The 15,497-nt window shown below is 46.1% G+C and overlaps 1 protein-coding gene across 1 annotated transcript in view; it reads right to left on the minus strand.

Annotated features, from left to right (window-relative positions):
- The window catches only part of LOC126191198 (putative phosphatidate phosphatase), a 354,047-nt gene that overhangs the window by 227,735 nt on the left and 110,815 nt on the right, over positions 1-15,497 (minus strand). Inside the window, exon 2 of the mRNA XM_049931993.1 lies at positions 10,857-11,008. Within this exon, the coding sequence (XP_049787950.1) occupies positions 10,857-11,008 (152 nt within the window). The remainder of the gene's footprint in view (positions 1-10,856; positions 11,009-15,497) is intronic.

The following is a 15,497-nucleotide window of genomic DNA, read 5'->3' on the forward strand; positions in this document are numbered from 1 at the left end:
TGCCTCTACAGTTTTTGCCCTCTACAGCTCCCTCTAGCACCATGGACGTCATTCCCTGATGTCTTAGCAGGTGTCTTATCATCCTGTCCCTTCTCCTTATCAGTGTTTTCCGCATATTCCTTTCCTTTCCTCTCCGATTCTGCGAAGAACCTCCTCATTCCTTACCTTATCAGTCCACCTAATTTTCAACATTTGTCTATAGCACCACATCTCAAATGCTTCGATTCTCTTCTGTTCCGGTTTTCCCACAGTCCATGTTTCACTACCATACAATGCTGTACTCCAGACGTACATCCTCAGAAATTTCTTCCTCAAATTAAGGCCGGTATTTGATATTAGTAGACTTCTCTTGGCCAGAAATGCCTTTTTTGCCATAGCGAGTCTGCTTTTGATGTCGTCTTTGCTCCGTCCGTCATTGGTTATTTTACTGCCTAGGTAGCAGAATTCCTTAACTTCATTGACTTCGTGACCATCAATCCTGATGTTAACTTTCTCGCTGTTCTCATTTCTACTACTTCTCATTACCTTCGTCTTTCTCCGATTTACTCTCAAACCATACTGTGTACTCATTAGACTGTTCATTGCGTTCAGCAGATCATTTAATTCTTCTTCACTTTCACTCAGGATAGCAATGTCATCAGCGAATCGTTTCATTGATATCCTTTCACATTTCTTTTACTTCCATCATTGCTTCCTCGATGTACAGATTGAAGAGTAGGGGCGAAAGGCTACAACCTTGTCTTACACTCTTCTTAATACGAGCACTTCGTTCTTGATCGTCCACTCTTATTATTCCCTCTTGGTTGTTGTACATATTGTATATGACCCGTCTCTCCCTATAGCTTACCCCTACTTTTTTCAGAATCTCGAACAGCTTGCACCATTTTATATTGTCGAACGATTTTTCCAGGTCGACAAATCCTATGAAAGTGTCTTGGTTTTTCTTTAGCCTTGCTTCCATTATTAGCCGTAACGTCAGAATTGCGTCTCTCGTCCCTTTACTTTTCCTAAAGCCAAACTGATCGTCACCTAGCACATTCTCAATTTTCTTTTCCATTCTTCTGTATATTATTCTTGTAAGCAGCTTAGATGCATGAGCTGTTAAGCTGATTGTGCGATAATTCTCGCACTTGTCAGCCCTTTCCGTCTTCGGAATTGTGTGGATGATGCTTTTTCCGAAAGTCAGATGGTATTTCGCCAGACTCATATATTCTACACACCAACGTGAATAGTCGTTTTGTTGCCACTTCCCCCAATGATTTTAGAAATTCTGATGGAATGTTATCCATCCCTTCTGCCTTATTTGACCGTAAGTCCTCCAAAGCTCTTTTAAATTCCGATTCTAATACTGGATCCCCTATCTCCTCTAAATCGACTCCTGTTTCTTCTTCTATCACATCAGACAAATCTTCACCCTCATAGAGGCTTTCAATGTATTCTTTCCACCTATCTGCTCTCTCCTCTACATTTAACAGTGGAATTCCCGTTGCACTCTTAATGTTACCACCGTTGCTTTTAATGTCACCAAAGGTTGTTTTGACTTTCCTGCATGCTGAGTCTGTCCTTCCGACAATCATATCTTTTTCGATGTCTTCACATTTTTCCTGCAGCCATTTCGTCTTAGCTTCCCTGCACTTCCTATTTATTTCATTCCTCAGCGACTTGTATTTCTGTACTCCTGATTTTCCCGGAACATGTTTGTACTTCCTCCTTTCATCAATCAACTGAAGTATTTCTTCTGTTACCCATGGTTTCTTCGCAGCTACCTTCTTTGTACCTATGTTTTCCTTGCCAACTTCTGTGATGGCCCTTTTTAGAGATGTCCATTCCTCTTCAACTATACTGCCTACTGCGCTATTCCTTAGTGCTGTATCTATAGCGTTAGAGAACTTCAAACTACCTCGTCATTCCTTAGTACTTCCGTATCCCACTTCTTTGCATATTGATTCTTCCTGACTAATGTCTTGAACTTCAGCCTACTCTTCATCACTACTATATTGTGATCTGAGACTATATCTGCTCCTGGGTACGCCTTACAATCCAGTATCTGATTTCGGAATCTCTGTCTGACCATGATGTAATCTAATTGAAATCTTCCCGTATCTCCCGGCCTTTTCCAAGTATACCTCCTCCTCTTGTGATTCTTGAACAGGGTAATCGCTATTACTAGCTGAAACTTGTTACAGAACTCAATTAGTCTTTCTCCTCTTTCATTCCTTGTCCCAAGCCCATATTCTCCTGTAACCATTTCTTCTACTCCTTCCCCTACAACTGCATTCCAGTCGCCCATGGCTATTAGATTTTCGTCCCCCTTTACATATTGCATTACCCTTTCAATATCCTCATACACTTTCTCTATCTGTTCATCTTCAGCTTGCGACGTCGGCATGTATACCTAAACTATCGTTGTGGGTGTTGGTCTGCTGTCGATTCTGATTAGAACAACCCGATCACTGAACTGTTCACAGTAACACACCTTCTGCCCTACCTTCCTATTCATAACGAATCCTACACTTGTTACACCATTTTCTGCTGCTGTTGATATTACCCGATAGTCATCTGACCAGAAATCCTTGTCTTCCTTCCACCTCACTTCACTGACCCCTACTATATCTAGATTGAGCCTTTGCATTTCCATTTTCAGATTTTCTAGTTTCCCTACCACGTTCAAGCTTCTGACATTCTACGTCCCGACCCTAAGCTTACGCACTACTTAATCTAACTTGAACTAACTTACGCTAAGGACAACACCCAAGCACGACGGAGGACTCGAATCTCCGACGGGGGAAGCCGCACGGACCGTGCAAGGCGGCTGAGACCGCGCGGCTATCCCGCGCGGCCTAGATGCAGGTGATCAGACAGGATGCGTACGTACGTGTCACCTGTCAGAGTCGTATCTAGACGAATCTGGGGTCCCATATCACTCCAACTGAACACACCCCACACCATTACAAAGCCTCCACCAGCTTAAACACTGCTGCTGACATGCAGGGTCCATGGATTCATGAGGTTGTCTGCATACCCGTACTCGTCCATCCGTTCGATACAATTTGAAACGAGACTCGTTCGACCAGACAACATGTTTCCTGTCATCAACAGTCTGATGTCGTTGTTGATGGCCCTAGGGCACGCATAAAGCTTTGTGTCGTCCAGTCATCAAGAGTACACGACTGGGCCTTCGGCTCCGAAAGAACATATCGATGATGTTTCGTTGATTGGTTCGCATGCTGACACTTGTTGATGACCCAGCATTGAAATCTGCAGCAATTTGCGGAAGCGTTGCACTTCTGTCACGTTGAACGATTTTCTTCAGTCGTCGTTGGTCCCGTTCGTGCAGGATCTTTTTCCGGCAGCAGCTATGTCGGAGATTTGATGTTTTACTGGATTCCTGATATTTACGGTACATTCGTGAAATGATCGTACAGGAAAACCCACGCTTCACAGCTACCTCAGAGATGCAGTGTCCCATCGCTCGTGCGCCGACTATAACACCACGTTCAAACTCATTTAAATCTTGATAACCCGCCATTGTAGCAGCTGAAACCAATCTAATAGACACTTGTTGTCTTATATAGGCGTTGCCGATCGCAGCGCCGTATTCTCCCTGTGTAGATACCTCTGTATTCGAATACGCATGCCTACACCAGTTTCTTCCCGCACCAGCCCGTCGGACTTGTCAGACAACACTCAGTTCATCACTTATTCTGTCAGTGAGCAAAAACCTCACGCAAGTTTTTCGATACGTTATTCGTTAGCATCTAAGAACTCTGAAAAATAGCAACAAATTATGATGTAACGGATAGCTCACTCCTTTTCTCGGTACGACAGCAGACGACAAACGAGGGAGAGACACGGAATAGGCGCGTCTGTGACTGGAGGTGGTGAGCCATGGTGCCTGAGATAAAAACGCAGTAGCAAAATAGTAAAAAGACGGGAGTTTTGACGAGACAGTTAAAAAAATATTTATATGAATTCAGAAAACTACAGATAATCATATAATAAAGTGACATTAAACTTTAAAGTGGTCGCTGCGGTTTGGTGTACTTAAAATAATATAGATACAATAACAATCCCTGCAGCATGCTGCAGGTGAAAAATAGGTCAGCAACTTGTCTTATAATTGAAATAAATGGTTGTAGCTTCGTCATAAGCTGCATTGAGAAGTATCTATTTTTTATTTCTTGATGGTGAATAGTTTCGGATACCTGTGTCCATTTTTAAACCATCCGTGCTGTAAGTGTGACAAATACAGGCGATAGCCCATGTACAGAAACTGTCCCTGCAGTAATCAAAATGGTATATGGCCGAATTAACAACAGCCAAATACACCTCATAGGACGGACATTGGAGTTCTCTTTCATTACTGCAGGGGCAGTTTCTATACATGGGCAATCACCTGTATTTGTTACACTTGCAGCACGCATGGTTTGAAAATGGACACAGGTATTCGAAACTATTCAGCATCAATAAATAAAAAATATATACTTATCAATGCAACTTATGACGAAGCTACAACCATTTATTTCAACAATAACAGTCGATACATCAATTTTTAGCCAGTTTTTGCAACAATCCTCTATTGTGCCTTTGTTCGTGAATCACAAATATTTTAAAGGTAGTAACTAGTTATTACTGATAATCAAAAATAATTAATAAATTTAAAGGAAGGAAGACTAGGGTTTAAAGTCCCGTCCGCGACGATTGCATTAGAGGAGAGAAGATAAGGTGAGCAGGAAAAAAGGGCTCAGAACGATTCTTTACTAATATTTCTTCAAGCCTCGTCCGAAGATTGGCCTGAAACGACTTGAAAAGTATTACAAAGTTAAATTAGCCCATCAAATGGCTAATTACAGCTGTTTGTAGCTGCAAATGAAAACGATAAAGACTATGAAATCTAGCGAGTAAAGCTTTAAGATACATACGTTAATTTTTATTGTTCGATACGGAATTTCTATAATTAAATGTAATACCGTTTCCTGAAAACTCCTGATGTAACTTCAGAAGGAATGGACTGCTCTCCATTTAGTTCAAAGAACAAGAACATCCAACTAAACCGCTTGTGACCCAGAATAAGACTCAATTTTCAGCTTAGGAAATGAAGTACACATTTCCTACGCCGTGATGCAGAATGGTAACTTTCGTTGTTCCAAGATGATAGGTTTCAACAGATTATGCTTTTCTGAAGAAGAGAAATTTGTTAACATCGAGTATAGATTTAAGTGTCAAGAAGTCATTTCTGAAAGTATTTGTATGGAGTGTAGCCATATATGGAAGTGAAACATGGACGATAACTAGTTTGGACAAGAAGAGAATAGAAGCTTTTGAAATGTGGTGCTACAGAAGAATACTGAAGATTAGATTGGTAGATCATATAACTAATGAGGAGGTATTGAATAGGATTGGAGAGAAGAGAAGTTTGTGGCACAACTTGACTAGAAGAAGGAATCGGTTGGTAGGACATGTTCTGAGGCATCAAGGGATCACCAATTTAGTATTGGAGGGCAACGTGGAGGGTAAAAATCGTAGAGGGAGACCAAGAGTTGAATACACTAAACAGATACAGAAGGATGTAGGTTGCAGCAGGTACTGGGAGATGAAGAAGCTTGCACAGGATAGAGTAGCATGGAGAGCTGCATCAAACCAGTCTCAGGACTGAAGACCACAACATGCTGCCGTCATCTGATCATGGCACTTTTATAACAAACTGCGTAACATCAGATAATGTCAGCATGAGACTGCTGAAACAGGTCATCTTGGAACAATAAAAGTTTCCACACTGTGACTGCAGCGTACGGAGTGTGTTCTTCATTTCCTGCCATACAGACAGCCACACAGTACAACATGTGTACTTTACAATATTTTCAGCCAGTTTACAGTGCTGAAAACTGTAGAATTCTCTGGCGAAGAACTGCATCTTAAATATGAAAGTTAGCCCCACTCTCGCTCAGGATTATACTGGACTAGATAGTCACGTGCCCACTATGAGCCATAGGCTGCCTATGTTTACTGACAAATTCCCTTGATTAAGCCGAACATGAAGCCAATTCCAGTGTGACGTCTAGAGTTACTGAATATCCATTTCCTATGAAGGTTGATTTTGAACGCCTTGGATGCAAGTTTAACAGTATCGCAAATGATGGAAATGTACAGGGCTGGATAAAAATATGGAAACACTGCGACAAATCGCAGGTGTTATAATCAGAAATTTTGTACTTGAGAGGAACACAGAGCAAATGTGTGTATGATCGCTCACCTTGACAACTAAGAACCAAACAGTTTAGCGGACATTCATCGTTCCAGCGGCCTCGGTGCCAATAGAAAACTTTAGTCACGTTAGGCCGGAAGGTCTAACGCGTGATGGAGGCTTTGCTCTCTTTACTGATTCGAAACCAGCTACTCGCAGCAGTTGGAAAGACAACTGCCAGGACGGGAAAGGGAGTGATTGAACTTCAGCCTTCTTGTGGACCCCGGGAAATTCGTGGGTCTGGGCTGGTGTGCTTGGTCCATCACAGGTTGAAAACCTAGAAACAAATGATGTCATTTCCAGTTTGAGCGGTAGGAGTTCCTGATTTGTATTTGACGCAAGGAGGAGCTGCGTCGAGAGTGGTTAGTTGTGCCCAGTTGGGTCTTGCGCTCTCCCACAGCCCGGGCAGACTGTGTTGTCCGCTGCTGCTACTGGACGGCGGCTAATAGTTGGCTTCCGCAGAGTCTGCCCCCTTCGAAGAGATATGTTTTTTGACGGCGTCCTAGTGATAGTGAATCGACCTGTGGCGGTTGATTGTGAACGCTCTGGATGCAACTCTAAACCTATCGCAAACAGTGGTAATGTACAGGTGCTGGACATAAATATGGAAACATTGTGAGAAATGGATGCTTGCACATAAATACAGACGATAGCCAAGAGCGCAGGTTGCGCTACTGTATTTAACCACGAACCCCGCCCGTGCTGTCTCCTCAATACCTTGAAAGTCTGAGTCGTGGTCAGTACTGTGTAGTTGTGAGGCTATTATGTCGAACTTGAGTGAATTCGAACATAGACAAAATTACTGGTGCTCATAAGGTACTCATTCCGAAGAAAGCAGGTACTGACAGGTGTGAAAATTTCCGAACTATCAGTTTAATAAATCACGGTTGCAAATACTAACAAAAATCCTTTACAGAAGAATAGAAAAACTAATTGAAGATGAGATCGGGAAAGAACAGTTTGGATTCCGGAGAAATGTAGGAACTCGTGAGGCAATACTGACCCTACGACTTCTCATAGAAGATACGTTAAGGGTTGATAAATCTACGTTTATAGCTTTTGTACACTCAGAGAAAGCTTTTGACAATGTTGAATGGGACACTCTCTTCCAAATCCTAAAGGTGGCAGGGGTCAAATACAGGGAGAAAAATGCTATTTACAATTTGTACAGAAACCAAATGGCAGTTATAAGAGTCGAGGGGTACGAAAGGGAAGCAGTGGTTTAGAAGGGAGCGAGAGACGGTTGTAGCCTATCCCCGATGTTATTCAATCAGTATACTGAGCAAGCAGTAAAGGAAACAAAAGAAAACTTTGGAGTAGGAATTAAAGTCTAGGGAGAAGAAATGCAAACTTTGAGGTTCGCCGATGACATTGTAATTCTGTCAGAGACAGCAAACGACTTGGAAGAGCAGTTGAACGGAATGGACAGTGACTTGAAAGGAAGGTATAAGATGAACATCAACAAAAGCAAAACGAGAATAATGGAATGTAGTCGTATTAAGTCTGGTGATGCTCAGGGAATTAGATTAGGAAATGAGGGACTTAAAGTAGTAAAGGAGTTTTGCTATTTGGGGAGCAAAATAACTGAGGATGGTCGAAGTAGGGAGGATATAAAATGTAGACAGGGGACGACAAGAAAAGCATTTCTGAAGAAGAGAAATTTGTTAACATCGAGTATAGATGTAAGTGTGAGGAAGTCATTTCTGAAAGTACACTCCTGGAAATGGAAACAAGAACACATTGACACCGGTGTGTCAGACCCACCATACTTGCTCCGGACACTGCGAGAGGGCTGTACAAGCAATGATCACACGCACGTCACAGCGGACACACCAGGAACCGCGGTGTTGGCCGTCGAATGGCGCTAGCTGCGCAGCATCTGTGCACCGCCGCCGTCAGTGTCAGCCAGTTTGCCGTGGCATACGGAGCTCCATCGCAGTCTTTAACACTGGTAGCATGCCGCGACAGCGTGGACGTGAACCGTATGTGCAGTTGACGGACTTTGAGCGAGGGCGTATAGTGGGCATGCGGGAGGCCGGGTGGACGTACCGCCGAATTGCTCAACACGTGGGGCGTGAGGTCTCCACAGTACATCGATGTTGTCGCCAGTGGTCGGCGGAAGGTGCACGTGCCCGTCGACCTGGGACCGGACCGCAGCGACGCACGGATGCACGCCAAGACCGTAGGATCCTACGCAGTGCCGTAAGGGACCGCACCGCCACTTCCCAGCAAATTAGGGACACTGTTGCTCCTGGGGTATCGGCGAGGACCATTCGCAACCGTCTCCATGAAGCTGGGCTACGGTCCCGCACACCGTTAGGCCGTCTTCCGCTCACGCCCCAACATCGTGCAGCCCGCCTCCAGTGGTGTCGCGACAGGCGTGAATGGAGGGACGAATGGAGACGTGTCGTCTTCAGCGATGAGAGTCGCTTCTGCCTTGGTGCCAATGATGGTCGTATGCGTGTTTGGCGCCGTGCAGGTGAGCGCCACAATCAGGACTGCATACGACCGAGGCACACAGGGCCAACACCCGGCATCATGGTGTGGGGAGCGATCTGCTACACTGGCCGTACACCACTGGTGATCGTCGAGGGGACACTGAATAGTGCACGGTACATCCAAACCGTCATCGAACCCATCGTTCTACCATTCCTAGACCGGCAAGGGAACTTGCTGTTCCAACAGGACAATGCACGTCCGCATGTATCCCGTGCCACCCAACGTGCTCTAGAAGGTGTAAGTCAACTACCCTGGCCAGCAAGATCTCCGGATCTGTCCCCCATTGAGCATGTTTGGGACTGGATGAAGCGTCGTCTCACGCGGTCTGCACGTCCAGCACGAACGCTGGTCCAACTGAGGCGCCAGGTGGAAATGGCATGGCAAGCCGTTCCACAGGACTACATCCAGCATCTCTACGATCGTCTCCATGGGAGAATAGCAGCCTGCATTGCTGCGAAAGGTGGATATACACTGTACTAGTGCCGACATTGTGCATGCTCTGTTGCCTGTGTCTACGTGCCTGTGGTTCTGTCAGTGTGATCATGTGATGTATCTGACCCCAGAAATGTGTCAATAAAGTTTCCCCTTCCTGGTACAATGAATTCACGGTGTTCTTATTTCAATTTCCAGGAGTGTATTTGTATGGAGTGTAGCCATGTATGGAAGTGAAACGTGGACCATAAATAGTTAAGCAAGAAGAGAATAGAAGCTTTTGAGATGTGGTGGTAGAGAAGAATGCTGAAGATTAGATGGGTAGATCACGTAACTAATGAGGAGGTACTGAATAGAATTAGGGAAAAGAGAAATTTGTGGTGCAACCTGACTAGAAGAAGGGATCGGTTGGTAGGATATGTTCTGATGCATCAAGGGATCTCCAGTTTAGTATTGGAGGGAAGCGAGGGGGGTAAAAATAGTAGAGGGAACAAGAGATGAATACACTAAGCAGATTCAGAAGGATGTAGGTCGCAGTAGCTAATCGGAGATGAAGAGGTTTGCACGGGACAGAGTAACATGGAGAGGTGCATCAAGCCAGTCTTTGGACTGAAGACCACAACAACAACAAGGTGGGTGTTTCCATAAACAAGATAGTGGAAGTGGTTGGTGTTTCAAGACGCACCGTATGGAAGATTTATCCCGCATACATTGAAACCGGAAAAACATCTCCCGCTAAGAAACAATGTGGACAAAAGTATGTCTCGAGTGATGGTGACGGACAGTCACCGAAGAGGATTGTGACGAAAAATAAGAGGATGACAGATGTAAAAGTCAGTGCGAAGCTGTCAGCACCAAAACAACACGAAGGGAGGTCAGTAACCAGGAAACTGTAGGGCGCTCAGGGATTCGAATACCATTCATCAGTGAAAGAAGCACCCGTGACGGGGAAAGGTCGTTCCGAGACAATAAATCTGGAGCACGGAGGAACGGGAGAAAGTCATTTGGGCGGACGACTCTTGCTGCACGCTGTTACCAACTTGTAGGCGAGTTTTCGTCACAAGTGTGAAACATAGTGGGGGTCTGGTAATGATTTCGCAGCCATATCGTGGTATTACATGAGCCCCATGGTTACTCTGCAAGGTTGCCATACTGGCAAGGATTCCGTCACGATATTGGCTGATCAGGTCCATCCCATGGTACAGTGTTTGTTCGCCAATGCTGATGCTGTGTTGCAAGACGACAAGGCCCTGTTCACACAGCTCGCGTCGTCCAGGACTGGTTTTGGAGCTCGCGTCGTCCAGGACTGGTTTTGGGAGCTCAAGGATGAATTGCCACACCCCCGCCCCCCATCCCACTCCACCCCGTGGCCATCGCAATCACCGGGTCTAAACAGTATTGAGCCTTTGTGATCTACATTGGAGAGGAATCCATTTCCATCATCATTATCTGTACTTGCCACTATTTTGCAGGAAAAGTGGTATAAGATTAGCTTTAGAACTACACAGGACTTGTATTTATACATTTCGAAACGGCTTTCCTGCACCGTATTAGGCGTGGCAACATGTTTTGTTTCAGGTGTTTCCATATTTTTGTCCGCTGCCTGCGTAAAAGAGCGAGGTATGTTGGTAAACAATGGAATGGTTTCGCTGGAGGCTGGAGAACAGCTGGCTGGACTCACCACGAGCAGCGGGAGGCCCAGAGCGACGAGTGCGAGGGCCAGCGAGGGCACGGTGTCCGCCTTGACGGGGTGTCGGATGGACTCGTCGTCGCAGAAGAAGCCGCGCCGGAACGGCTTCCCGAACAGGAAGATGAACAGCACGGCCAGACCCTCTGCAACACAGTGGGCACCCGCTCCAGAAACCGTCTCTCCTCATAACAGCTCCAAAATCTATTCTGAAACTACGTTTCTTTGGTTGCAAAAGGTTGCACAGTCGTCATAGATAGTATGAATGGTAACATTTTACAGCACTGCCTGTCAGTAGATGACGTAAAATTTTCCTCTACTTTTATTCTACACTCCTGGAAATTGAAATAAGAACACCGTGAATTCATTGTCCCAGGAAGGGGAAACTTTATTGACACATTCCTGGGGTCAGATACATCACATGATCACACTGACAGAACCACAGGCACATAGACACAGGAAACAGAGCATGCACAATGTCGGCACTAGTACAGAGTATATCCACCTTTCGCAGCAATGCAGGCTGCTATTCTCCCATGGAGACGATCGCAGAGATGCTGGATGTAGTCCTGTGGAACGGCTTGCCATGCCATTTCCACCTGGCGCCTCAGTTGGACCAGCGTTCGTGCTGGACGTGCAGACCGCGTGAGACGACGCTTCATCCAGTCCCAAACATGCTCAATGGGGGACAGATCCGGAGATCTTGCTGGCCAGGGTAGTTGACTTACACCTTCTAGAGCACGTTGGGTGGCACGGTATAGATGCGGACCTGCATTGTACTGTTGGAACAGCAAGTTCCCTTGCCGGTCTAGGAATGGTAGAACGATGGGTTCGATGACGGTTTGGATGTACCGTGCACTATTCAGTGTCCCCTCGACGATCACCAGTGGTGTACGGCCAGTGTAGGAGATCGCTCCCCACACCATGATGCCGGGTGTTGGCCCTGTGTGCCTCGGTCGTATGCAGTCCTGATTGTGGCGCTCACCTGCACGGCGCCAAACACGCATACGACCATCATTGGCACCAAGGCAGAAGCGACTCTCATCGCTGAAGACGACACGTCTCCATTCGTCCCTCCATTCACGCCTGTCGCGAAACCACTGGAGGCGGGCTGCACGATGTTGGGGCGTGAGCGGATGACGGCCTAACGGTGTGCGGGACCGTAGCCCAGCTTCATGGAGACGGTTGCGAATGGTCCTCGCCGATACCCCAGGAGCAACAGTGTCCCTAATTTGCGGGGAAGTGGCGGTGCGGTCCCCTACGGCACTGCGTAGGATCCTACGGTCTTGGCGTGCATCCGTGCGTCGCTGCGGTCCGGTCCCAGGTCGACGGGCACGTGCACCTTCCGCCGACCACTGGCGACAACATCGATGTACTGTGGAGACCTCACACCCCACGTGTTGAGCAATTCGGCGGTACGTCCACCCGGCCTCCCGCATGCCCACTATACGCCCTCGCTCAAAGTCCGTCAACTGCACATACGGTTCACGTCCACGCTGTCGCGGCATGCTACCAGTGTTAAAGACTGCGATGGAGCTCCGTATGCCACGGCAAACTGGCTGACACTGACGGCGGCGGTGCACAAATGCTGCGCAGCTAGCGCCATTCGACGGCCAACACCGCGGTTCCTGGTGTGTCCGCTGTGCCGTGCGTGTGATCATTGCTTGTACAGCCCTCTCGCAGTGTCCGGAGCAAGTATGGTGGGTCTGACACACCGGTGTCAATGTGTTCTTTTTTCTATTTCCAGGAGTGTATTATTGTAACACCTTCAACTGTGTTGGCTTTCTCTAATACATACATAAGTACGTAGAATACGACAAAACGGCCGCACTTGTGTAAGAGCCCCTGGACGCGTAAACTCACACATGAAATAGCGTAATCACAGGAGGCAGGCCACAATATCAGACTACAGAGTCACAAAACATGACAGGCATTATTAAAACGAACAGATAAAATCAAAAATGGTAAAAAAAGAGCATGTTAGCAAATTTTAATATTTTGGAGAAACTATATGAGAACAGAGAGAAACTTAATATTAGGATTGATAAAGTTAAGGAATACTGCTGCCTAGACCGCAAGGTAATCATTGACGGACGGAGCAAGGATGCCATTGAAAGCAGACTAGCGCTGGCAATAAGGGCATTGCTGGTCAAGAGAAGTCTACTAGATCCAACATAGGCCTTCATTTGAGGAAGAAATTTCTGAGAATATACGTTTGGAGCACAGCATTGTTTGACAGTGAAACACGGAATGTGGCGAAAATCGGGACAGAGGAGAATCGAAACGTTTGAGATGCTGTGCTACAGACGAATGTTGTAAATTAGGTGTACTGATTAGGTATGTGGAAAACACTGACAAGAGGAATGGACAGGATGATAAGACATCAGGGGATGACTTTCATGATACTACAGGGAGCTGTAGAAGGCAAAAATTGTAGATAGACTTTGGAATACATCCGACAAATAACTGAGGATGTAGATCGCAAGTACTACTCTGAATTAAATAGGTTGGCACAGGACAGGAATTCGTGGCGGGCCGCATAAAAAAATTTAAAATAAATAAAAATGGTAGACTGGAGTAGAGAAATTTGCAAAACGTGTAAGACAAGTTCAAGCAGGACTCACGCTAAGAGAATTACGTTCAAAAAAAAATGTGTGTCAAATCTTATGGGACTTAACTGCTAAGGTCATCAGTCCCTAAGCTTACACACTACTTAACCTAAATTATCCTGAGGACAAACACACACACCCACGTCCGAGGGAGGACTCGAACCTCCGCCGGGACCAGCCGCACATTCCATGACTGCAGCGCCTCAGACCGCTCGGCTAATCCCGCGCGGCCGAGAATTACGTGCATTCTTAATTATGTGTATAGATAGTTCGTCTATCCTGGGAATCGAGAACCTGGGCGATTTTTGCCTGTTTTCGACATCAATACTGGGAAGATATCTGTCCTGGGAATTCCAAGACGTCCGAGAATGCTTTGATTTTAAGTTAAATGTTTTCGTAATTTCACATTCGCTATTTTAGTTTTTCTATTTACTTTACTAATTTTGGGGTTATATTAAAATGCTATGCTAGCTAGCAATTACAGGTGCGTTGACTTCGTCAGCTCTCGTATGTGTTGCGATTACTACTTAGACCTGTCGAAAGTTTTCAGACAACAAAACGATACGAAAAACACACAGAGCTGTTGTTGCTGCACAAATAGCGAACTGCCCCGTGGAATGCTTCGACGGATATTTTATAGGATGTCAGGACCTCATTCCAAAATATGGAACTGCAACCCTCTTTCACTTACCATAATTATCATTACAGACGCTGTATATGTTATAGGAATAGACTCTTAGGGGATGTTTGTACACTATGTGATCAAAAGTATCCGGACACCTGGCAGGAAATGACTTACACGTTCGTGCCGCCCTCCATCGGTAATGTTGGAATTCAGTATGATGTTAGCCCACCCTTAGCCTTGATGAGAGCTTCCACTCTCGCAGGCATACGTTCAATCAGGTGCTGGAAGGTTTCTTGGGGACTGGCAGCTCATTCTTCACGGAGTGCTGCACTGAGGAGAGGTATCGATGTCGGTCGGATTGGCACGAAGCCGGCGTTCCAAAATATCCTAAAGGTGTTCTATAGGATTCAGGGCTATGTGCAGGCCAGTCCATTACAGGAATGTTATTGTCGTGTAACCACTCCGCCACAGGCTGTGCATTATGAACAGATGCTCGATCGCGTCGAAAGATGCAATTGCCATCCCCGAATTGCTCTTCAACAGTGGGAAGCAAGAAGGTGCTTAAAACATCATTGTACACCTGTGCTGTGATAGTGCCACGCAAAACAACAAGGGGTGCAAGCCCTCCTCCATGAAAAACACGACCACACCATAAGACCACCGCCTCCGAATTGTACTGTTGGCACTACGAACGCTGGCAGACGACGTTCACCGGGCATTCGCCATACCCACACCCTGCCATCGGATCGCCACATTGTGAACCGTGATTCGTTACTCCACAAACGTTTTTCCACCGTTCAATCGTCCAACGTTTACGCTCCTTATACCAAGCGAGGCGTCGTTTGGCATTTACCGGCGCGATGTGTGGCTTATGAACAGACGCTCGGCCATGGAATCCAAGTTTTCTCACCTTCCGCCTAACTGTGATAGTACCTGGAGTGGATCCTGATGCAGTTTGGAATTCCCGTGTGATAGTCTGGATAGATGTCTGCCTATTGCACATTACGACCATTTTCAACTAAAAAATGGCTCTAAGCACTATGGGACTTAACATCTGAGGTCATCAGACCCCTAGACTTAGAACTACTTAAACGTAACTAACCTAAGAACCTCACACACATCCATGCCCGAGGCAGGATCCAAAGCTGCGACCGTAGCAGCAGCGCGGTTCCGGAGTGAAGCGCCTAGAACAGCTCCGCCACAACGGCCGGCCCCTCTTCAACTTTCGGCGGTCTCTGTCAGTCAACAGATGAGATGAGCTTGTACGCTTTTGTGCTGTACCTGTCCCTTCACGTGTCCACTTCACTATCACACCGGAAACAGTGGACCTAGGAATGTTCAGGAGTGTGGAAAGCTCGTGTACAGACGTATGACGCAAGTGACACCCAGTCACCTGACCAC

The sequence above is a fragment of the Schistocerca cancellata genome, chromosome 6 (assembly GCF_023864275.1).
Source record: "Schistocerca cancellata isolate TAMUIC-IGC-003103 chromosome 6, iqSchCanc2.1, whole genome shotgun sequence".
In the NCBI taxonomy this organism is placed as follows: domain Eukaryota; kingdom Metazoa; phylum Arthropoda; class Insecta; order Orthoptera; family Acrididae; genus Schistocerca; species Schistocerca cancellata.